This window comes from Molossus molossus, unplaced genomic scaffold (genome assembly GCF_014108415.1).
Source record: "Molossus molossus isolate mMolMol1 unplaced genomic scaffold, mMolMol1.p scaffold_m16_p_11, whole genome shotgun sequence".
Classification (NCBI taxonomy): Eukaryota; Metazoa; Chordata; class Mammalia; order Chiroptera; family Molossidae; genus Molossus; species Molossus molossus.
In genome coordinates this window covers 71,931,150-71,955,377 of record NW_023425346.1, presented here as the reverse complement: position 1 = coordinate 71,955,377, position 24,228 = coordinate 71,931,150, and the positions used below count along the sequence as shown (strand labels likewise).

Genomic DNA, 24,228 nt, shown 5'->3' with positions numbered 1-24,228 from the left:
CGGATCCCCCCCCCCCCATGTCCCTTCTGCTCTCTAGTTTGAATTATCATTAAAATGACTTGGCTTATCTGTGAAATAACCTTGTTGACAACACAAATATGGACTTAAACATGCTACCTCCGCATTTAAGATTTAAGAAGCCCCCAGTAAATGTCACGGGGTGTCAATGTGTTTGCTGTGATACTTGGTTATTATTAGTGTTTAACTGCAATTCCCCACTCGCGCCACGCGGCCGGCACCACCATAAATTTTAATGTGATCATGTGCTCTTCCCTTTTCATATTCAAGGAATTCTGCAAGATCATAATATTCTCTATGAACCCTAGCTGAACCTTAGTGTGATATGAAGAAAGAACAAGATTTCTAGCAGAGATAGTTGTTCATCATTTTATAGTTTTTTTAAAAAAAACTGGACACTGAGCAACATGGTTCCTCGAATAATATTACCCTAAACAAAATCCACTCTTCCAATGAATCTTTGTTGAGCCCTACAGGATGCAGGGCATGGCCCAAAGTGCTAATGAGTACATTTATGGGATAGTAAAGAATACTGACTCGTAAGGACCCCCCTACCCCCGGAAAATCTGTCAGTGCTCATACATCATTTATAAAACCAAACAATGTCTCTGCAACCTTGGCATCGCTCATGCCTTTTATTTTACAGAATACAAACAAAAGCATAGTTGTTTCCTCTATCTGGTCTACACTGTGAATATAAGAAATGTGTTTATCCACCTTTCATTATGTATGTGCTCGATGGAATATTTATTCTACAAGCTTCCGTAAACACAGAGAATCTGTATAATTATTCTTGATCTGCAGGTTCTTATCCCTTATTTTAACCACAAATTGTAACTGGCACTATACACTCTAATTATCTGAGGAATTAAAAATATTTGGTAAATTTTATCTACCTAAATATCTCTTTAGAAGCAAAGAATAATGTTAAAGCTCTTATTTAAAAGATCTGGAATTTCAGGCCAGAGGCATGGAATAAATAAGTCATTAACAGCATTCCCAACGAACTAAATTTCCATCATTTTGTATAAAATTGCCTATGTAGTTGGTTCTTTTAAAAAAAATTTTTTAACAGAATAAAATCGCTTTGTTACCTAGACATAAGGTGAAACACTTTTGCAGAACGTAATTCCCAGTCAGTAGTTTATTCTGTGTTTTAAATGATTTTAGGGTTAAAGGTCAGGAAGCGGGTGCACATATTTATAATTTGCTTGTCCTGTTGTACATGGTGTCATAATTTGCTCAGCAATGACACACAACTGTGCATTTTCCCATTGCCAGAGACAATGGGCTTAGAAAAATCCACATCCATAGATGTAAGGTCATCCGGAGAACGCCTTATTATTCATGCTAACAGCGCGCAGAGCAAAGAGGCAGGATAATACAGGTTTCTTCTGATAGGAGGGGCCCTTTTTGTACAGACTGGCTTTGTTGGCGTCTCTTTCAAGAAGAGTGGGGAGGGGAGTGGGGAGTTTGCCTCAGTGTCTCCTGTCCTGTAAGAAAAGCATTATCAGGGAAGGTTGGTAAGGTTCCCCCACCCCCTTTCCTGGCAACTGGCTGGGAAACTTTGCCTTGGAGCGCCATCTAGAGGAAAATTCAACGCACATACGCCATGCTTTCTTGGCTTTGTGACTCAGGCTTAATCCAGTTATTAGTGTTTGGTGATTTTTTTTATTTATTTATTTTTTTTTCAGATTAATAGAGATTTTGGCTCTACCTCAACACATGGAAATAGAATACGATGTAACTAAAATGTAAATAGAAACACTTATGAGAACAAAACAGTAAAAGACACTAAGAGTCTTCAGGAGTGTCGTTCCATGGGAAAAAGTAGGTTATCATTTTGCCATAGGCTGAGGTCATATTCCCGAAATTAGAATTGATGAGTGATTGAAATTCATTTTTTATTCATTGATCAAGTAACATTTGGTAACTCTATAATTATTTTCTTAGTTAAAAAAATCTAATTAATTAGATTGTCTATGGTCAAATTGGAGAAGAGATTGCTGTGTTAGGAACAAACCAAAGTTGACATTTTCAACCTACTGTAACCCTTAGTCAAGTTCAGCAAAATTTAATGAGCAGAAAATAATATTTTTTCCAGACGTGGTTACTCAAGTCAATGTGAGGGAGAAAAATAACACTGACCAGTATATTCTCTTCAAAGTCTTGTTTTTATTTTTCAACCTCCACCCCGCCACCACCATAAGAGAACTTTAATAGCAAATTCTCTTTTTGCAGTAGCGTTAATACAAAAACAAAACCCAAGTCTTCTCCAACAGTGAGACTCCTCAGAGTTGCTGATCAGACTTGCAAAAATAACTATACCCTTAAAATATGCTGGCAGTGTGAGTAACCCCATTGTGGTGAGATAGTTGGAGAGTCCTGCTATTTTCATTTTCTTGAAAAGGATTAAGATTATCCACTTTATGGGAACATTTACTCAAGGCAACGGGGCCTGCATTTCCTTTCCCACCGATCCTGACACTCTCGCCAGCTTGCCCGTCGCAACAACTTGAAGGCTTGTTATGAAAGTCTGTTTCTGTCTTTGACACCTTTAATTCATAATGTCATGGCCATTCCTTTGCCTTCATTGAAAAGGGTTCCTGTTTACTTATTTTGGCAATTCACTATAAATCCATAGGTTCCCTATTATTTAGGTTCTTCAAAATAATAGGTTAATAATGTCTTTATTGAATGTCCTCTGTGTGTCAGACACATGAACTCTGCACACAGAAAATGATTCCTTATCCATTGAGATCTGATATGAAAAATCAAGTTGGATGTGGTTATTATTTTCTGAGCAACATTGGCAGTTGAGCAATTAAGGCTCATAGTTCAAAGTATCTTGCTTCCTCACGTGACTGGCTGACTGCTTTCAGGGTGCATGTTATGGAAGGACGGGGCCAGGCCAGGTTTTCCAGGCTAGTCCGCTTATTCCTTAAGCAACTGAGGATCCAAACACAGGTCCTTGAGTGTAAAAGTGAAGACATTTTGGTTCCATCTTCTTGTGCTATATGCATTTTTGAGTTCAAGCCAATCCAACATGCATTTGTTGAAAACCTCCCATGTGCAGGACAGAGTGCAAGGTGCGGGTGAGGTTCGCAGTGAACAGGCGTTGAGCCAATAAGTGCAAGTTATTGAAAGAACAAGAATGATCTCTTCAGCCTCAAGGATCCTACTCTACAGGAAAATAAGAGTCTGTAACTTCAAAGACTTGGCAGACATAGTTAAGAGAAATAAATAATTGTTGGGGAGAAAAGGAAAGACTTCATGGAAAAACTGGCATTAGATCAATGCCTTAAAGGATGAGTAAAATTTTAATAAGCAGATGATTTTATGGAGAAACATTATTATCTTCACTCATCTGGACCAAAGGGAAATATATATTATTTGGAATTCCCTGTTTTGGATTTAAATTTTAATCTGGGTACAGAGATGTATTTAGATTTCTGTCCTGTGAATCCAAAACTTGTGTTCTCCTTTTCTTTTGTATAGTAAATATGTTAACACACACATACACACATGTATAAATATATATATACACACACATATGTATGATATATAACAGTGAGGCTAAAGAAATCAGTAAATTGAAGCCAGGAAACGTTTTATTAGATGATAGCTTAACAGTTTAAGTGGAAAATCAGGCCAAAACAAGCCTTATTTCTTGCCAGCAAATGAAGATGAATAGAGAATTTTGTTTCAATCTTTGCCACAAACATTGGCTTTTAGATTAAATTCCAAGGCTTACCTCTGGCAAGCTGCCCTAGCAATCTCCATACAAAGAGACTGGCCACTGTTACTGGGTTACATACCGCCCCTGGAGCGGAGATTCAAGCCTGGTGCACCCCTAAACCCTGAGAGCATTCACCCCCACTCCTTCCTCCCCGTGGCTTCCCCGGGCCCCTGGGCATTCTCCCTGAGAAGCCTCCTCTCAGGATTACCATGTCCCTGTGGGTAAGTACACACACCCCTACTTGGGCTTCCCACCAGCCTGTCTTATCCAGTGATCTCTTTGTTCAGTTATTCATCCCCATATTCTCTTTAAAAAAGATTACTTTGAAAATCCAAAAGTTTCTTTGTAAAAAAAAAAAAAAAAAACAGTTTCCCAAGATACAACATTGAAGAGGCTCCAGGAATCATTCCAAGACTACACCTGCTTCAAGGGGGCAGTGCCGCCCAGCCCGAGGCTCGGGCACTGCGGTGCGACATGGCTCCCGCGGCCGGCCGGTAAGCGCCAGTGGGAAGCAGACCACAGGGCACTGTGTCCCAGACAAGGACATGCGGAGGGGAGGCCCGCTGGTCCGCACAAACGCCAGGCGACCTTCCGCCATCACCACACACACTTACAGTTAGCATCGCGAACATCAGCTGGCACACGTTGAAGGCGTGTCTCCAGTTGTGGTACAGAACCATTCGGTAGTTTTTCCTCACTGTTAACAGCCACCTGCACAGTGTCTGAAATGGGAAAGGAGAGGCTGTGTCAGGCAGTTGTATGTGTGTCCAGAGGACCAACCAAAACGATGCCTGTGTCAGAGTGAGCCTCGAAGATTCAGATCCCTTCACAAACATCTCGTACGATTTTTACTGTAATCCCATGAGGTGTGCAGGGAAATTACTGTCATCCGTGGTTTGTATTTGGGAACCCTGAGGTCAGAGTGGCCACTGTGCTGTCCCACGGGCACTCCTGGACTCACCCAGAGCAGAACATCTTACCTCATAATCAATTTTAAATTTCTGAACCATCCCCAGCTCCATGAACATCCGAAGAGCAGCTGTGATCATGGCATCGACATCAAGAGAAAAGTCATCGAAATGTATGTCATCGATGGCAAGTTCCGACACCAAAGGGATGTTGGCTGCCTACAAAAGCAGAAGACATAAGTCAAGCCAAGTTCACCAGCTTTTCCAAACTCCCCGTCTCGCTCTCCTCTCCTGCTTATCTGGCGGCCACATAAATCAGACCTGACCTACACTTACACTCTGATACAGCTAAACTCTGAGCTGGAAATGTCTTGTTTCTGAACTGCAAATGCCCCAAGCAAATGAAGGAGGGAGGGGAGGGGGAAGCTAATCTGAAGAAAAAATATACACACCAGATCTAGTCTGCAGAATTTAGAATACAAAGCTGTCTAGTTTACTGAAACTGCCATCATACAATATATTCTGATGCATATTACAGAGCACTACATGCAAGAAACATCTGGGCAGTCAGCAGCTGTGAATTTTAATTGCTGCTATTCAGGAGGAGGACCTGGGAATACACTGCTTTGCCTTGTTTTTTTGTACGCTTGTATCCTGTAGCTGTGCACATGCTCTTTGTTACACATGCTTTGTGTATTCAAAGAATGGAAAGGATCAGGCAGCATATCTCTGCTGTAAAATGTGTTTTCTTAACAAAATAGATATTTGTAGAGTTAATGTAAGCATAGGCTTCATTGAAGAAATACATTTGCAATATTGTTTAGCTTCATTCTCTCTACGCCATTTGATAATTTTAACACAATTACAATACTGGTCATACATAAAGTTGTCCCTTTATATCTATCAGGAATTGGTTCCAGGACCCCTATGGGTAACAAAATCTGTGGATGCTCAAGTCCATTATATAAAATGGTGTAGTATTTGCATATAATCTACATACATCCTCCATATACTTTAAAGCATGTCTAGATTACTTATAATACCAAGTACAAGGTAAATGGTATATAAATACTTACTATATTGTATTGTTTATGGAATAATGACAAGGAAAAAGTCTGTACATGTTAAATTCAGACAAAACCATTATAGGCCTAACTACATAGTGCATGTCAGCAACGATGTAACATTTTTGCTCCAATATTTTCTTTTCTTTTTTTTAAATATTTTTTTATTGATATTTTAGAGTGAGAGGAAGGGAGAGGGAGAGAGAGATAGAAACATCGATGAGAGAGAAATATCGATCAGCTGCCTTCTGCACGCCCCCCACCAGGAATCGAGCCCGTAACCCAGGCATGTGCCTGACCAGGAATCGAACCAGGACCTCTCAGTCTGTGGGGTGACACACAATCCACTGAGTCACATTGGCTGGGTTTGCTCCAATTGTTCCCTTGGCTTAATCCTCAGACATGAAACCCTTGGATATGGAGGGCCAGCTGTATGCAGTTAGGCAGCTGTCAATCAATTTCCTACACAAATTTAAAGGCAAGAAAAAAATCTTCGGGAATAATTTCTTTTGCTGATTTCATTGGGTTTACCATATCCTTTGGGCAAATCTTGGTAAGGGAATAATTTCTGTGTTTTCAGATTATCAGGGACCATTCTGTTTTCATATCCCTAGTCTTTTCCCTGGGTGTAAATTACCCAGGGAGTAATTTATACCCTGGGACCAGTTTGGCTAAGCAATGAAATCCAACTCTGGGGACTCTAAGCATCCCAGAAACCATATAATCAACCCTTTCTTCCCACCTTCTCCTTCCTCCACAGGAGTTTACATCTCTGGCTAAAATCCAAACACAACATGAAAGAACAATGAACACATGCATAAATTATAAGACAAGTTACATTCTGCAGATTAGTTATTTTCATTAAAAAAAAAGTAATCGGCTTATCCTTCAGTGAATCATTGTAATATATTAACATATTTGTAGAACCTAGCTCCTTGGAATTAAAAAGGTAAGACTTGTGAGACTCAAACCTGGTGGTGGGAGCAATATCTTTCTGTGCGTGTCCTTATTCGAAGTTCCTGGCCCTATGCTCGGCACTTCGCTCAGTTTTTTTTTTTTTACTTTTAAAATATTTTAAAATATATCCACATAATTTTAAGAGTAAATTAGATCTCTCTCTCTCTCAACTCCTCTGGTACCAAAACTTTTTTATTATTTTGTTTCAAGTATTTTTATTAACTTCCCAACAGTGAAGATGAAGATGAAGCTGTTTTACACTTTATCTGTCAGTCTCTGTGACTTTATACACTAACCCTTCTTACTTCCCAATATACAGGGTGGGGCAAAAGTAGGTTTACAGTTGTGAGTATGTGAAACACACAGTCTATTCTTGTATTATTATTTATTAATTATTGTCTTATTTTCCATACTAACAACTGCAAACCTACTTTTGCTCCACCCTGTAATAATGTAATAACTTAGTTTAGAGAAGTATTCAGGGTTATATTGTCATGGCTATGTAAAAGATATCCATAGCTACGTCATTAAATTTACTGATTATTTTTCTTTCTTTGACAAAATTTTGTAGTTTTCAGAGTTCATGAGTTCATAATGATCTTTTTAAATGTGTGCCTAGATTTCTATGCACTTACTATATTATTAATTTAACCTCTAAAATCTCCACCAATTACCTAAGTCTCATCTGAAAAATTTTTTTAATAGTTCCTGATTTTGTTTCATGGAGAGGTAATCTTCCCTTACCTCTCTGATGATGTTCATGACCATTCTAATGGACATTTTCTTCTCCCTTCACTTTTCTCGTCTCTTTTTTTTTATTGCGGTAAAAAACACAAGACATACATCTATCCTCTTAACAATTTTTAAGTGTGCAGAACAGCATTGTTAGCTACATGCACACTTTTGCACAATGGAGATCTAGAACTTTTCATCTTGCATGACTGAAACGCCATCCAACAAACAACTCCTGATTGCCCCTCTCTCCAGGCCCTGGCCACCAGCATTCCACCTTCTTGTTTCTGCGACTTTGACTACATTAGACACCTCATAGAAGTTCAGTCATGCAGTATCTGTCTTTTTTGATTGGTTCATTGCACTCAACATATCATGTGTTCAAGGTTCGCCCATGTTGTACCACATGACAGTATTCTTTCTTTTATAAGACTGAATACTATTCTACTGTATGTCTGTAAGCACTACATACCTTCATGCACTCCTCTGTGGAGCAGAGGTTGCAGAGACCTTAGAGGCTTTCCCTGGCTCTAAAAGCTTCCATTTGAGCTTCTGGGGGCTTCTCTGTAGGGGAATCTGATCAATGGTTTCCTTGGGAAGGCACCAAATGTTGGTATCTTTAGGACTTTGCTCTTTCTCTGTTCAGATTCCCCAGGGGCTGGAGCTGGTGGGGAGGGGGAGCGGGGCAGCCTCCGCACTGGTTGGGAAGGCTCCATTTGACCACCAGACTCCCCCCTCAGGCCCTGCACTGGCGCCCCCCAGCCCGAGGACCTGCTGTTACACCCTCTCCAGAGGCCCAGCCTCCAGTCTTATGGAGTGAGGAGTGACACAAAGGACCTAGGGATCTAACTGCTTCTTAGAGTCTCTGCTTGCCTGCTTATAGCCCCGCCTTTATCCCCACTTCCAGGGGTACTTATTAGCCAATTCCTGAGCTATTTGGGGGCAGTGGTGTGGTATAAATCTGTTTGCCTCTCAGCTTTTCCCATTGCCAGCATTTTGTCTTTCTCTGTTTGCTAAGTTACTTAATATATGTCCATTAAATTACTTAGTATTTATCCATTTCTTTGTCTTTGAGAATTTATACCTTAAAAAATATCCCTTTATTATTGTTTTAGTGTGGTTGGTTAAAGAACACAATAAAATAAGTGTGGTTACCATCTTTATCTCAAAATCATGAAAATTATCTTTATTAAATGCCTCAAAGAACCAGCGTGGAGAACTCAGAGGTAAGCCAGCCTTCGGTCTTTGGTCCCTCTGTTGCTCTGTGCACGAGCCTGGCTGTGCCCGTGTCGACAGACCGCGTCCTCCTGTTCTGCACCACTGTGCGTCCACTTGCGTCAGCCCTGGACTCGCCTACGGGATGCAGCCATCTCGGAGGGACACCGCGTTCCCTTCCCTTGGGAACGCTCAGAATGACTGTCTATTTTCACCATGTTTCAGGGCTGTGCGTATAGAAAATGCCATGTGCTTAGAATAATCTGTGCTTGTTTTAATTTGTTCAAATTCAAACTCAAATACAACTGGAAAACGATTTTCCAAGACAGTAGAAGCCCAGCACCCGAAGACACAGGTCCTCCTGGTCTCCGAGGAGTCGGGCAAGCACGGCCTAACTCTCTGTCGCCAAGGAGCAGAAATAGCGACAGAGACTGCACTGCCTCTCTCCAGGTGGCCCCTGTCTTGTAGATTATTAATAGTGTATTCCCTGATGCCATTATAAATCCTCTACCCCTCAAAGGCACTAAATTCACTTAATTATCTCAACAATTAAAGAATATGGGCATTTTTTCATTATGAAATGTTAATGGAAAGGAAATAAGAACATTAGGTTGAAAAATGTAGGATGACCTCTGGTTCACCAAGACCCATCCTTATTGACCTTGTCTTTTTCCCTCTAATAGGTTGATTGATCCACAGTTAAATCACACCAGTCTATAGATCACCCTGAGCCCTGTCGTAAACCCTTGCTGGCACTTGTAGATGCAGAGAAAGTCCCAAGCCTTTCAGAAATCACCACCTTCAGCTATTTTGAGACAAATGGACAGTTTGCGTCCATATTCCTAAATTCCAGAGCAGTTTCTGGAGCAAACTATGAAGAATAACGGGCAGTATGTGTTCTGAGGAGGCAGGCACAGAAGTCTAGTCTGCAAAAGATTTGGGAAAGGTCTTCTGTTGCCAGATGTCCTTGTTATGGACACTCAAGCTCCCTATCTCTTCTGATAAATAGACAATAGGACCAGTGTTCCAAACCCATAATTACTCTAGCCACGGGATATTGATAAAACAAACCAAAGTCCATTTCTCCAAGTGTCAGCCTTCAGCGTTTAAATATTTACACGGCACCACATCTCCAAATCAAAGAGGAGCGCTACAATCCAAAATAACTACTGAATTAATAGCCAGGAAATAACATTTGGATAACAGAACCATTTACTTTACTGCGGCAATAAATGAAAACACAGAATGATGAGTCCGGGAGCTAATTTGAATAATGTTCAAGAAGTAGGACTCTGACTGGCTGGGAGTACCTGACACCCTTTGACCATGCCTCTCCTTTGTTTGGGTCTTAGCTGAGTGGTTAGCCAAGTGAGTCATAAAACTGCCTCCTCTCAAATGGAAAAGGTAGCTTTACAAAGAGATCGTAAAGTGCTAAAATACAATCTTGGATCCTTTGACACATGAATATTACATTTTGTGATGCTCAGAAAAGGGAAAGAAACAACAGAGTGGGCGGAGGTCCAGCCCTGGCAATTCAGAGGAGAGCTGACTTGTTGCCAACCCAGCCCACTGGCTCGCCACTCTGGACAGCAGCAGAGGTTCGGGACTGCGGGATTCCTGTCCATGAAGACGAGACTGGGCTGTGGGGAGGAGGAAGGGGCCGCCAAGTTCTCTGTTTCGCCAGCTCTGCTGTGGCACTTTCTGCGTATTAACTCGTTTGGACTTCACTAGGACCCTAAGAGGTAGGGAGTATTTTGAGTCGTATGTTACAGATGAGGTCACTGAAGCAGACGACAGGCAACTTGTTCAGATGTGTGCAGTTGTGACTGGCAGGGGGTGGATTTGAACCCGGGGAGTCTGGTTCTAGCGACTGGTTCCTAACCTCTATGGTGCTTCTAGAAGTGGGCTGCTGCCAAGCCAAAGGCTCTCCATTCCTGCGTGACGCAAACTATCTTAGGTGTACCATGGACAGTGCTTGGGATTCAGATCCAAATGACCAGCCCGTGAATCCATTTTCATAAGGAGCAGCCTGGATCCATTTGAGGGGACGGTGTGTTAGTCCTCACGTCTATGAATCCATTTGGGGGAAATCTCTAAACTTAAAACCAACTGTAAAATAAGCCCCAGTTGTTAGCTTTGTTTTGGCTAGAGCAAACACACAATCAGCTCAATCCTCTCAAGATATCCTGAAAAAATAACTTGTCCTCTGAGGGAGCAGAGGCAGACCTCAGGCAGATGGCATATACAATATGTAATAAACACAGTATATGTTTATATGTTAAAACATAGACTTGATCTATCCCTTTAACTCAGCCCATACCATTTTTATTACATCGCATCCTCTTTAAATGCCTTTAAGGGCTCAATGTAGCCACTGAATAAAGTAAAATTCCTTAGCTTGGCATTCAGGGCTCTTTGCAAACCGGCCTCCCGCGGCCCAGCCAGTGTTACGATCTTCGAGTCTTCTTTGGAAGCATCAGACTTAGCAATTTATTATTTTTATTCTTGTCTCTCCCTCTATGGCGCCAGGTTATTCTACCCCTGTCCCTAGCCACTGGGTTTGAACTCTTTCTTACTCTGTGCAAAGAAAAATTCAAACCCCATCTTCTTTACAAGCTCATTCCCATTTGTTCATTCCTATCTTATCCTAAAGTGACCGCTCCCTTCTCTGTAGTTGTATAAATCCTTAAAATATTTACAGTCACTTTATTGGCTAGGGTTTTCAAGCATACCCATCAGAGCAGAAATGAGCTCCCTGAGTCGTGTATGCAGATGGTTGTGAGTGTTTTTCTGTGTGATTTTGGAGGAGGGGGTCCATAACTTTCTGCTAACTTCTCTATAGTTTAACACGGGTTCTAGGCCTTGACAAAATCCCTAGGCGATTCTTACGTACACTCGAGTTTGAGAACTTCCCCATGGGCTGTCTGCTCCTAGGATCTTGGTACCCATGAATGTTTACGCTGCACCTAGATAGTGGCAAAGCTTCCCATCACATGGCTAATTAAGTCAAAGGGCATTTTATATCTTTGTTTTGTTTATGTGCATAAAAGCAAGGAATATCAGTAGTCAGCAATCACTATATGTAAAAAGAGAGAAAAGTTAAAAAAAATATAAACTTCTGCATATGTATCCTGCTTCTTTCTTACTAATCTTTAATTCTTAATTATAGCTTAATTCACTTTTATTTTCTAGGCTTGAGTAGACCTATTACTTTGAATCTCCTAATAGGAGAATGAAACTTCTACAATCTCTTTGCATGCAATTTTTCAGAAATTTCACCAGAAGTTAAAAATCTTATGGCCTTTCTTTTATTTCTTTTTGAGCCATTCTCGTGAAACAGTCTTATCTATAACTGTTTCTCTTTAATCTCAGAAACCACCTTTGTTATCGTTCATGCAGCAACATAAGCCTCAGAAATCACGGTTCCCACGTACTTTTCCTGCCGTGGTGGGAACCCGGAGGAAAAGCAACAGCATAGCAACGATCCCCTTAGAAACAGAGAAACTTTCTCCTACATCACTGTCTTTCCAAACCTGGCGCATTATTATTTTTAATATACCCTCATTGCTTATATTTATCAATGAAATTGTTCTCCTGAGCAGCACTGAAAATTTAAATCCGGCATTTCAACACAAACAGGTCATTTAAATGAGATGTTTTCCCCAGTATGTAACATTTAAAATTAAATTATAAACAATTCAGGATAAGTTTTTTTTTTTAAAGAAAGGCATGAGGTGTTTCTTCTTAAACACATACATGTATCACATGTCAGTTGATATAATATTTGTTTACATAGTTTTATGTTTGCTGCAGTTTCTTTATGAAAAAAGATTGTTTAAAAGTAGGATTATAAGATGAATCTATTTGCATTATGTACGTTACAATAATCTTAGGGGCAGAAGGGAGAATCAGCACCAAGAGATGATGATGATGAATCTTTAAATTAAAATAGGTGTTCATCAGCCTGTGGTCCTTAAGTGAGATGGGCACTCAAATAATTTTTGTTTTAAAAAATGTTTCTTTTATAAAAGTTTACTTCTTTTATATTAAAGTTAAGTCCATATGGTGTATCAAAGTGTTATTTTGTTGTTGCTGGTGATAGTGGTACATGCATAACCTGCTTTGTTCCTCAGAATGTTCATTGTTGATTTCAAAGGTCCGTGCAAACACAGAGAATGAAACAAAGTAAAATTAAGCCAAAAAGGCAAATCAAAGGGAAACCCAGGATAGGAATGTAAAACATGATCAAAAGTGAAGTTACTAGACAAAATGCATGCCAGAGCATCAATGCATCTGTAAGAATAGCCAGAAATTGGTCTGTGAGCTTCCTAGAAACTGCTACAAAGACAATCTGATGTGCTAGATGATTTACAGTGTCCATAAGATTAAAAACAAAAACAAAAAAAAAGGGCTAAGGAAACCTATAGAGACACAACTATGCTATCTCTGAGTCTAGAAAGAAATGGCTCTTGTGTTTTTCAGGGAAAAATTCCCAAAGCCAGTGATTCTCAAAGTATAGACCCCAGACCAGCTACATCAGCATCACCTGGGAGCTTGTTAGACATGCAAATTCGAAGTCAAATACTCTATTTGTGTTTGGCAAGCCCTCCAGATAATTCTGATACCCACTTGAGTCTGAGAACCATTGCTCTAAACATGATCCTCACAATAAGCACAGCATGAATGACTAAAAGCTGGGATGCTCTGGGTGGGTGCAAATTGGAGGGATGGAAGGCAGAGAATAAAGGGTTCTCCAAGGAAGTGAAAAAACCACTGATTTATGAGGGTTCACTGCAATTCTTTTGATTTTTTTTTCCTTTTTTTTTAATGCTCACTTGAGGATGTGTTTCCATTGAGTTTAGAGAGAGAGGAAGGGGAAGGGGAGAGAAAGAGAAACACCGATGTGAGAGAGAAACATTGATGGTTGCCTCCCGTAGGACTGGGGGTCAAACCCATAACCTGGGTGTGTGCCCTGACCAGGAATTGAACCAGTGACCCATCAGTGCACAGAACGACGCTCCAACCAACTGAGCCACACCGGCCAGAGCTCTTTTGATCTTATGTTTGCAAATTTCATAATAAAATGTTGGGGAAAAGTAATTTCACTGCCAACAGGTGATGAAACATCAAACTAATAATACTGTTCCCCAAGAAAATGTTTGAATTTATCAGAATTTTGTACAGTGATGTTACTAAAAGTATGATTTAAATTCTTTCAGTAATTTTCTTCTTTTAAAAATATGTATGAAGTTAACCTTGTAGTTGTCCAGAACACTCTTCATGACAGATATGGGCTCTAATCCTACTTTCCATACTTATTTGCTAAGTGGCCATGGGCCAGAGACTGAAGTAAGCCTTGGATTGAGTGTTATTCACTTTAACAACAATAAAACTATGTTGCATAGTTGTTATGAGGAGTAAATGAAACAATACATATGAAAAGTGTAGCACAGTGCTTGGAAAGAGGAAACATTAAATAATCGTGGCTGTTAGAATTATGGTTGTTATTACAACCATACAATAACCAACAATAGTCATGTTGTTGTTATTATGCTCATTATTTTTATACTGATAATCAGTCTCAAAGATGAACACGGGAGATTCAATGACTAGACTCTGAGGAATCAACTCTATCTACTCCCTAAGGAGACCTCTAAATTTAATTCTATTTAATTCGACCACATGAATTGCATGCCTAACTACAATAGGCACTGAACTGTGCTGTAGATACATTTATGAAATCAGTGAGGTTTCTGTGTTCACAGCCTGTTGGAGAACAGAGGTAAATAGACAATTAGAACACAGTTAGTGCTGTGATGAAGGAAATACAGGGCACTGTAGGAACCCCTGGGGAGTTTGATGAAATACCTCTGGCTTAGTGTCCCTGCCTTGATTCTAAATCATCATTAAATATCACCTTTATAAAGTATATTGAGAATAATTTAAAATGTTAAAAAATACTATGATCAAAAATTTCTCAAGATCAATGAGCTTATAAGAAATTTAAGAAAAGATGTTGACTCCATTCCTGAGATGCTCATGGTCTACTCAAGGAGAAAGAAAGTAAACAGAATGATTAGTAAACAAACAAATGATGCATAAAGATGCCACAAGAGGGGGGAGTATATAGGAAGCCAAGAAACATAGTGGAGGAGGATCATCTGATGTGGGTACTGAAGGGAGAATACATTTTCACTAGGAGAACAGAAAACCATGGACTCTTTCAGGCAAGGAAAACAGCATGGAAGGGGAGATTTCCAATCTCACTTGAAGATGGGACAATACCATGAGGTGCAGATCTACAGGGCCCCAGAGTTGGTCAAAGTCCTGCTTGATTCAGGACTTGCCCAATAGGCCTTGAGAGCCTGTGGGGCATCAGCTTCGCCAAGCCCAGGATCCTGAATTGCCTGTGATCCTAGGACTGCCTTCCCTTCATGTCCATGCTTGTCCTTCTCCCTTAGCAGTGACCAGTCCCTGTGCTCTGTGGTCAGAACTGCCAGGACCTCCCCTTCCAAGTTCTGGTCACAGTTTTTGTTATGGCAGGTGATAGATATATGGATTCTTTGTATGGAAAAGAAAAGCAATCGTCTTTGTTTCCTTTTCCCTTTCTTTGCTGCACTCAGCAGCAAACCCTTTCCCTTCTCTTTGGGGAGGATTTGAAGATCAAGCAGCCTTCAGTGTCCTTCAGGAAGGAGAACTTGATTTTGGTTGAGTGGGGCTCTGAGTCCATGGGCCATCGGGATCTATTTGGGAAGAACCAGAGGAGAAGAGAGTGTGCTCCTGGGGGAGGGAAGAGAAGGAGAAGGAACGATGTCCCCACCTTATGGAGTTAAGGAATGGGGTAGGAGAGGAAGGAGAGAGCCCTTTGGAGCAAGGCAGCTGATCCAATGGACATACTACACAGCAGTGCACCATGGCAGCCCTGACTAAACTCCTATGAGCTACACTGCAGTTGAGTCAGGGCCATGGAATGTCCTGCCTTTGTTCAAGTGGATACCTTCTAGTGCTTGCACTTGGGGACTCAACAGCTATTCCTCCCGTGGGAGACTGGTAAAGATTTTAGCTCCTCAGTGTCTAACACCTCACCTACTGATCACCCAGCGGGAGAGACACTTGTCTGGGTAACATACCTCTGCTCAGTGTGCAAACATGTAATACCTATGGACACCAATAAAGCCAAGAAAGAGGGCCCTGTCTACCTGAACTAGAGTGGGAAGTTGAAATGAACTAGCTCAAGACCCCCTGAGTGACATCCCTGCTCCGTCAATATTCCTTTGTGTGATTGTTTGTTAAAGGTCTGGTAGAAGAAGGTGGGGTCATGCCTACCTTGTTTACTGCTGTGCTCCAAGTGCTCAGCATAGTCTTCACCTAGCTAGCACGTGGAAGAAACTCAGTCAAGTTTTATTAGATGAGTGAATGAAGGCCTGATCATCTTACTGCAGTTATTTTACCAGTTCTCCCCAAGCAGGCCACCAATCCTCTGGAGGAAGTAAGGCTGTGGGACTTTTTGCCAACCACCCCTGTGAATATTTCACACTTCAACACACTTATACACACACACACACACACACACACACACGATCAGGTAATATAAGTGAGTCAAGTAACCTTCTAAATTTAAGTGAACATAATGTACTCTGTTTATACATAACTGGAGCTGTTTGTAGTAGGAGACACATAGAGGGGCCCGGACCCTGTGGCCCTGGTCTTCGGACTCCAAGCTGAGCTCACCAGCTGTGTGACTGAGTGGTGAGACAGTCTACTTCATCACCCCAAGGAGGAATGGGTCCTTGCAGGGTGAGAGTGCTATGTGGTGGCCATGAAGTTAATGGTGGATATTTGCAGGCAGCCAAGGCTGTGTTGACTGTTGATCGCATTAGAGTTTAAGGTTTAGAGATGTGAGGTATGAATACCCTAAAGCAAGTGCTGGTCTTTCTAGCCCAGAAAATTGCTGCCTTTAGTCTCAGTGCCACCGGAACCACCATCTCCTCGGTATACTGCTTCTCTGACTCACATACTTGGCGGAAGCTTAATTGCTTCCTACCCTGCCCAACTTCAAGGTGCTGCACAGTGGGCTTTGCCTAAGTCCTCGCTGCCTGTCCTCTGCAGCCTCACCTGAGACGGGGAAGGCGCAGCCACTGATGCTTCCTCCACTCTCCACGGGGCCTGGCAGCTCACAGGGACACAGCAAGGACACCATAACTACGCAATAAATGAGGATAAACTGTACGCTCATTGGCAGTTTATGTAAGTACCCAAGTCCACCTGAAGAGTACTAAAAGAGGACTAGGAATTACACAATATTAGAAAAGAGGTTTATAGAACATAATCTAGGTCATCATTTAGGAAATAATACAGATTCCATAATAGATAATATAGTTTGAATCACATTGTTTCCATTTAAAAGTAAAAAAAAAAACACTTCATATACGAGCTTCCTATGGTTTAAATGCCATCTTCTCCAATCAACGGCAACTGTTTTAGATTTAGAATTATTTAGGCATCTTAGAAAATAAATAAAAGAACTTTACTCAACACTCAACTTTTCTACTGTTAGCCTTGGCATGCTGTGATTTTTCTAAAGATTTGGATTTAATGAGCAGGCTTAGATGTTAATTTCACAAACAGAAACTTGCAAAAGACTCAGAAATTCCCAACTCTTGGTGGGAATGGTACAGGAAAAAATGCAACTTGATATGCGAACACAGTCACAACATGGACTGAATGGGTGTGCCAGGCTGGGGGCAAGTTCTGCAATTCCAAGTGAGCTCTCCTTCCTGCCTGCCTGAATGTCCCCATTAGAGTGTCATCAGCACAGATCGGAGAATTCTCCCTATTAAAATGAAAACACCTTTGATGCAATGGGGTGGAAACAAAGGATTATAAAGCAGAGCAGAAAATGAGAACAATTCCCTAAAGAATGAGACAACAATTTGACAATTGTTTCAACAACTAGATGGAAAAAGATGAAAGGAGAAAGACGGTGAGAGAATTTTTGCACCAGCAAGAGGTGAGGCTGTCTGGGATATCAGCTCTGACGAAGGGACCGGGGTTTGGAAACCAGTGGGTTGGTGCTGCACTTGATTAACAAACAGCTAGAGACCAAAGAACATCATACTCTCTTGTCTGTGGCGTGAAATTACAGGTTTATGAAAGAATTGCCACTAATAAGAATCCACAGGGACAAGCAAACGCTGGTACCTAGACGTGGCACCAGAGGCACAGGGGACAGCCAGGGGCAGAGCCTGGAGCTGGTGATGTGGTGGAGAGGACGATGTTGGGGGATCAAAGGAAACTTGAAGCTCAACTTCCTGTCTTTATGGTTTTGGTAGAAATCCACCTGCCCCTGCCCTGTGGGTGCTGGGATGATGGGCCCCAGTGCACTCACAAAGGTCTACACCCACCACGGGAGCAGAGGCACAGAGTGGCAAAGTCTGAACCCTGGGATTAGAATTAGCTAATGGCAACCGTGGCCACCCTGGAGGTGAAGAGGATAGTGCGGAGCCACTGACCAGGACATGGTTTTGTTTGGGTTTCTCATGCAGGTCACTGGCCTCATCCCATGCTCTCTCGTCCCTTATTCCATACTTTGAGCCCCATCTTTTTGTCCTGCTAATTGGGGTTAGGGTGCAATCTGTCACTATGGACATATGTGGGTGGCCACCCAATCATCACTTTCCAGTGAGCTAGTGAGCAGAAATGTTTCAATATTCATGCATTTAATAGAAACTATTTCCCATTCTGTTCACTTGGAGAGAAATAGTCTCAACTCTCCACATTTTTCATGGTTTCTCTCTGCAGCAAGATAAATAAGAATTTATATACTTTTACTGATAGATCTAGTAAATATGTGTATTGGTTTATGCCATAAGAGCATATGAAGCATTATAAAAACATTTCTACTCTTCGAGCTGAATAAAGCAATCACCTTTGGTGCAAAAGCAATCTCTCAAATGAGGCAGAGGGGTGCTGGGGCCGTTCCTCAGCCACAGTCCCTGTCTTCAATCGTACCTGGGCTTAGTCTCAGATGGATGGAGGTGTTCCCGAAAACACACTCACACATCATTCATGCATACGATGTCATGAGCGCGTGCACACACACACACCCCTTTAGTTTTAATTTGCTTTTTTACTTCTATCAGATATCTTTAGATATCTTTTTTTTTTTTTTAATTTCTTTTCTTCATTGATTTTACAAAGAGAGGAAGGGAGAGGGAGAGAGAGATAGAAACAACCATGAGAGAGAACATTGACTGGCCACCTCCTGCATGCCCCCCAATGGGGATTGGGCCCACAACCTGGGCATGTGCCCTGACCAGGAATCAAACTGGCGACCTCCCAGTGCATGGGTCAACACTCAACCACTAAACCACACCGGCCGGGCCTTCTATCAGATATCGAATTAGTCCTTTCTGTCAGACTTTCCTCAACACTGACAAACACTTTAATATTTCCCTGACTCTGTTGTTGGTCATGTATGTTGGTATTTGATTTAAGCTGAATGTGCTAAATAGGAAAACCTATTTTGGAAACAGAATTATAAATTTAGAAACCCCTATATCGGGGTTAGTGGAAACTTACCCTTATTAATTATTAATGTTGTTAAATACATTTATTCATAAATTCATTCATAAATTTAACATTAATAATTTTCATTTAAACAGTTAAGAACTCAACCATGTTTAGACAGACTGGCTCTTTCTGTTGGTGCTAAATAGACTCCCCATCAGAAGAGTGCTTTTTCCATTGCTGTGCATTATTGAGATGTATGACGTACGAAGCATCATGCAAAGCACTTTAGAGTATCTCATTTAATCCTCCAGCAGCCCGATGGGTAATGCTTCATTTTTAGTACCAATTTAGCCCCCCAGACGAGGAAACTGAGGTTAAGAACAGAAGTAACTTGCCCAAGGTCATTTAACTAGAAAACGGCCGACTCTGCCTCCTGCCCCTTTGTTCATAACTTACACCCTGTGTTGTCTTCACAATCACTTGATATTCTCTTCGCTTAGATCCACTGTGGCTTTGCCACGACATTATTCAGTCCGGCCGTTCTTGTCCATGCAGTATTCATTTATTTACTTACTTATTTTTGTAATTCTCTCTCTCATCATTTAGAATTTCCATAGGAAAGGATTAAGGTCTCCAATGTCAGCAATTATTGTAGCCTAATACTTCTTTCCTGGCTAGTACTTAATAAATGTGGGTTGGTAGTATGCTCGATGCATAATGTGTGCAGCCAAACAGATGTGCCTTTTTGTTTGTTTTGTCAGTCCTCACCAGAGGATATTTTCCCATTGATTCTTAGATTGAGTGGAAGGGAGGGAGGCAGAGAGAGAGAGAGAGAGAGACATTGATGTGAGAGACGCATTGACTGGTTGCCTCTTGCATGACCCTGACCAGGGCTGGGGATTGAACCTGTAACCCAGGTATGTGCCCTTGACCAGGACTCAAACCCGTGATCCTTTGATCCTCAGGCTGACACTCTAACTGCTGAGCCAAACCAGCCAGCGCAGGATGTGCTTTTGAATCTGAATTTTTCCACTTGCTAGAGCTCTGGCCTTGGGCATCTGTTTCCTCTTCTGAAAAAGGAATATAACAATAACCATTTGTCATAGTCATTAAAATCATTAAGTGACATAAAATACTTAGTACAGTGCCAGGTTCCCAGTTAGCCCTCAATATACTGTGACAGTATATTAGTTTGCTCAGGCTGCCATAAAAAATATCACAGACTGGGTGGCTTAAACAACAGAATTGTATTTTCTCACAGTTCTGAAGGCATGTTTGGTTTTGCCTGTGCCTCTCTCCGTGGCTTGCAGATGGCCCCCTACTGCTGTGTCTTCACATGGCCTGTGCTCCGTGTGGGCATCCTGGTGCCTCTTCCTCTTACAAGTACAACAGTCGTTTGGATTAGGCCCCTCTCTTATGATCTCATTTAGCCTTAATAACTTCCATCAAGGTCTCTAACACAGTCAAATTCTAAGGTACTAGGGTTGGGTTTCAACATATGAATTTTGTGCCATTCATTACAGATGATTATTATTGCAGAATTGAATACTAAACTCCAGAAATTCAAAACAAATGATTTATGGCAGACTCAGACATGGTGGTCATCTTCAAAAGCATCCTGATTACAATCCTTCCTCTCCTGGGTTCTTTAGAGACAGAATCTACAAAGGTTTTCTCTCCCCAGCAAACTGCACCATATTCATGTTAGGAAAGAAATATATTCGGTGCTGAGATATCCAAGATATACTGGAAGGAAACATGATTCATCAACCTCAGCTTAAACACCTCAAGAAAATAAGGATGGGGGTGGGGGGTCCTGTAAACTTGTTGGCTGTGAAGTCAGGCTCCCTGTTCCACCAGGGAAGCGACCCTCTTGGGAGGAGCTGGCCATGAGTCAGCCTGCAGCTAATGTCTTGTTGAGCTAGCGCTGACCACCCCATGTTCCCATCACTGTGCTTCTCTTATTTAGAAAATTACTGCATGGCTATGCTGTTGAAAAAAAGGCCCAGGAAAGATTTCTCATTTCCAGAGAGCACCAGCATACCATCTTCAGTCTGTCTCACCCCACCTGGCCCCCAGGTAAGAAGGGGCATAAGAGGGGGTGTGTGGAGCCAGCATGAGGGAGTGCCCGGGACCAACCTCACCGCAGGGGAGTTGGCAGGCAGCTCCAGAGCCCTGCTCTTTCTGCTCTGCTGCTTCCAGAATTTGTGGATAATGTGTTTCTGAATTCAGGTCCCTTCTACATAAACCGCAAAGTGACGTAATGCTGTTGAGGGTCATTTGATAAAGCCATTTAAAACAGTTTTTCTTTAGTTCTCTTTGGGACAAGGAGAGGGACAGAAGGATCAAAGCTAAGACAGATGCGGATCACAGCCACTAGAAGTAAAACTTAAGTTCTAAATAACCATACTTTGTGCTTTCATTATTTTCTGTTAAAACCTCCTAGTCTATGATCACTAGGATCAGGGATTGTTCAAGGGTGAAATGTGCAAGTGCTGCTCTCTCGGTTTCGGCTGTGGAGGAAAGGACACGAGAACCCAACATATGCAGGGGGCCTGGAACTTACAAGGTGAGGCGCAGGGAACCGAGGAATGAGGGGAGAGAGCTGGGTCATCACTGAGACCTACTGTATACTAGTGCAGAAATGCCTCCAAAATCAACCTCACCTGGCTCAGGATGGCCAAGAAGTGGTAGTTCATTCAGATCCTTTCAAGAGAAATACAAAGGAAGGCAACCAGCATTTTCTGGGTGGCGACCACCCACAGCTAGTTTCTCACTGAGTGTCCACACCCCTATGCGGCCCAGCAAGGTTAACCAAGTTGCTGGTGAAGAACTTGAACAAGTTAAGAAGATATGAGAAATCTAAAGGGAAAAGTATTGGGGTGGTAGAGTAAGGATTTGGTCAGTTTTATAACTCTAACGCCCAGGAATCGGGGAGGGACCACTGAGTAAGCCTGTTCATGGAATTCAGGTTGGAAGTGAGAGGGTGTGTGGGAAGGGAGCCTAAAATCTATGCCAGCCTCTGTCGGGTGGGATAGCTTGTGCTTTCTAGGTGTCTGGATCATTAGAAAGGAAAACTAAGGCAGGGGCCACCTGGTGTCCAGACCACCTTGGGGTTTCCCTTCCTTCCTCTCCTCCTCTCCCCCTGCCCAGTGGTGAAAGCAAGCAAGGCCTGAGTACCTGGGCTGGAGACTAAAATCTCTAGGACCAAAGGGGACCCCAGCTCAAGAAACAGAGGGAGGCGGGAACCTCAAAGGTCTAGAAATAGACCAAGGTACTGGGGCAGGGGAGGAGAAGAGTGTATGGAGAGCTCTGGGTGAGAGATGGGAGGAGGAGCAACAGGCTGTGGTGGCTGAGAAGCGTGTCCCTGGGATCTGCCCACAATGCTCCGCGCTGGCAGGGTGCGGGCGAGATGGACCACTCCTGAGTGTTCCATGCCTTTTCTGACCGTGTAACATTAGGTAGGTCAGCGTGAAGCCCAGTGTGTTGGAATCGTCTTCCAATTCCTTTCTGTACATTCACACTGTGGAAAGCAGGAGGAGAAAGAACACCCCCTCCCCACCTTCCTGAATCACAGAAGACCCACCAGCCAGGAGGGACAGGGGCCATTGTCCAGACCACCTTGCTCAGGCACTGTCGTATCAGATGGTTTTCCTAATTGGGCTTCTTCATGGGAATAACTTCTGAAAGGAACGCTCTTCTGCCCAGTGACTGTGATGAATAATATTGTTATTCCTGATTATTCACTCCCTTCCACATGAGAAGATTCTACATGCCTTCATGCTGCTACGTGACCCCACACTGCCCAGGGTGGTGATGCTTCCCTGCCCGTTGACTTCAGTTTGGCCGTGACTAGCTTCGGCCCATGGAATGTGAGTAGAGGTGACTGTATACCACCCATGCCACCCACGCCGCCCACACACATGGGAAAAATCAAGAAGGCCCATCATGTAGTTTTGCCAGGTCTCTTGCTTGAATCCTGAAATAAAGAAGACGTTTGGAAGGAGCCACAGAGCCACAGTGACCTACAGCTGACATAGAGCTAGGACAGACCTTCCCTCAACATAACCTAGGGAAAGTTGCTATAATGATTCTTTTCTCTGCAGACTCTCCTCATTTTATATTGCCCTCACTTTTTTTAGGTCAAGTGTTCATAGTAAAGGATAACTGTTTCCATTCATGAATACTTTTCCTTCTTAACACAAACTATGGGAGACTTTGCATGTCACAGAAAAATCATGTATTAAAGAGAGAGAAAAACTGACATATTGAGAAAAAAAAAAAGAGACTGAATGTATCTCAGGTCTTTGGGTGACAGCACCCTCGGGTACAAAGCACAGAGGCCAGAACTATCACCACGGCATATTTGGTTCCTGGTACCTCCAGATTAGGCTCTTAGGACCTATAGGCAGAAGTACCAGCTTCTGCCTTGAATCAGTTGCTTTGATAATCAATTCTGTGCCAGATTCATCTCAATAGCATGTAAATCCACATTCCCAGGCCCTCCCTGGAGGTTCTGATTCAGTGAGTCTAGGATGGGAGCCCTGGAATCCTTATTTTCTAAACATTCTCCAAGTGATGCTGGTGAGATGGCAGGTGGAAAAGTTACCACCAGCCCCTTCCACTAGCAAGCTCCAGGGCCTTGAGAGTGCCAGGGAACCCCAGGCTCTGCCAGGGCTCCAGTCAGAAGGCTGGCATTGGATGCTGGCCCCTCTGGGCCAGATGAGAGCACTGGCCTGGAGCAGCAGAGCTCTAGGAATTGGAGAACATTCAGCCCACAGAGGTCCTGCTTTGAGGGGGAATAGCAATGGCATGAGTGAGTGTATCTGTTCTGCTAGGTCCCTCCTCACCCTCTCACCAGCTAGCTTATTAGGTGGGCTGAGTCCTCCCCCACCTCTGAGAGATAGGGATGGCACCAGCCCTTGCAGCCAATTGGGGGGGACCAGAAAGCAAGGGGGATTTTCCTGAGGTCTCTGTAGAGGTTGACAACCTGACTGTTGGCTCACAGCTTACCCGCAGGGCCTGTCTGCCTTCCATGCTCCTGGGACTCCTGCCACTGAGGTCTCCCAACAGGTGGACCCGA

At 42.5% G+C, this 24,228-nt stretch overlaps 1 protein-coding gene across 1 annotated transcript in view; it reads right to left on the bottom strand.

Moving 5' to 3' along the window:
• Window positions 1–24,228, bottom strand: part of PDE11A (phosphodiesterase 11A) — a 332,237-nt gene that overhangs the window by 82,425 nt on the left and 225,584 nt on the right. The window contains exons 11-12 of the mRNA XM_036253345.1: window positions 4,738–4,884; window positions 4,372–4,479 (exon numbers count right to left, since the gene is read on the bottom strand). Of these exons, the coding sequence (XP_036109238.1) occupies window positions 4,372–4,479; window positions 4,738–4,884 (255 nt within the window). The remainder of the gene's footprint in view (window positions 1–4,371; window positions 4,480–4,737; window positions 4,885–24,228) is intronic.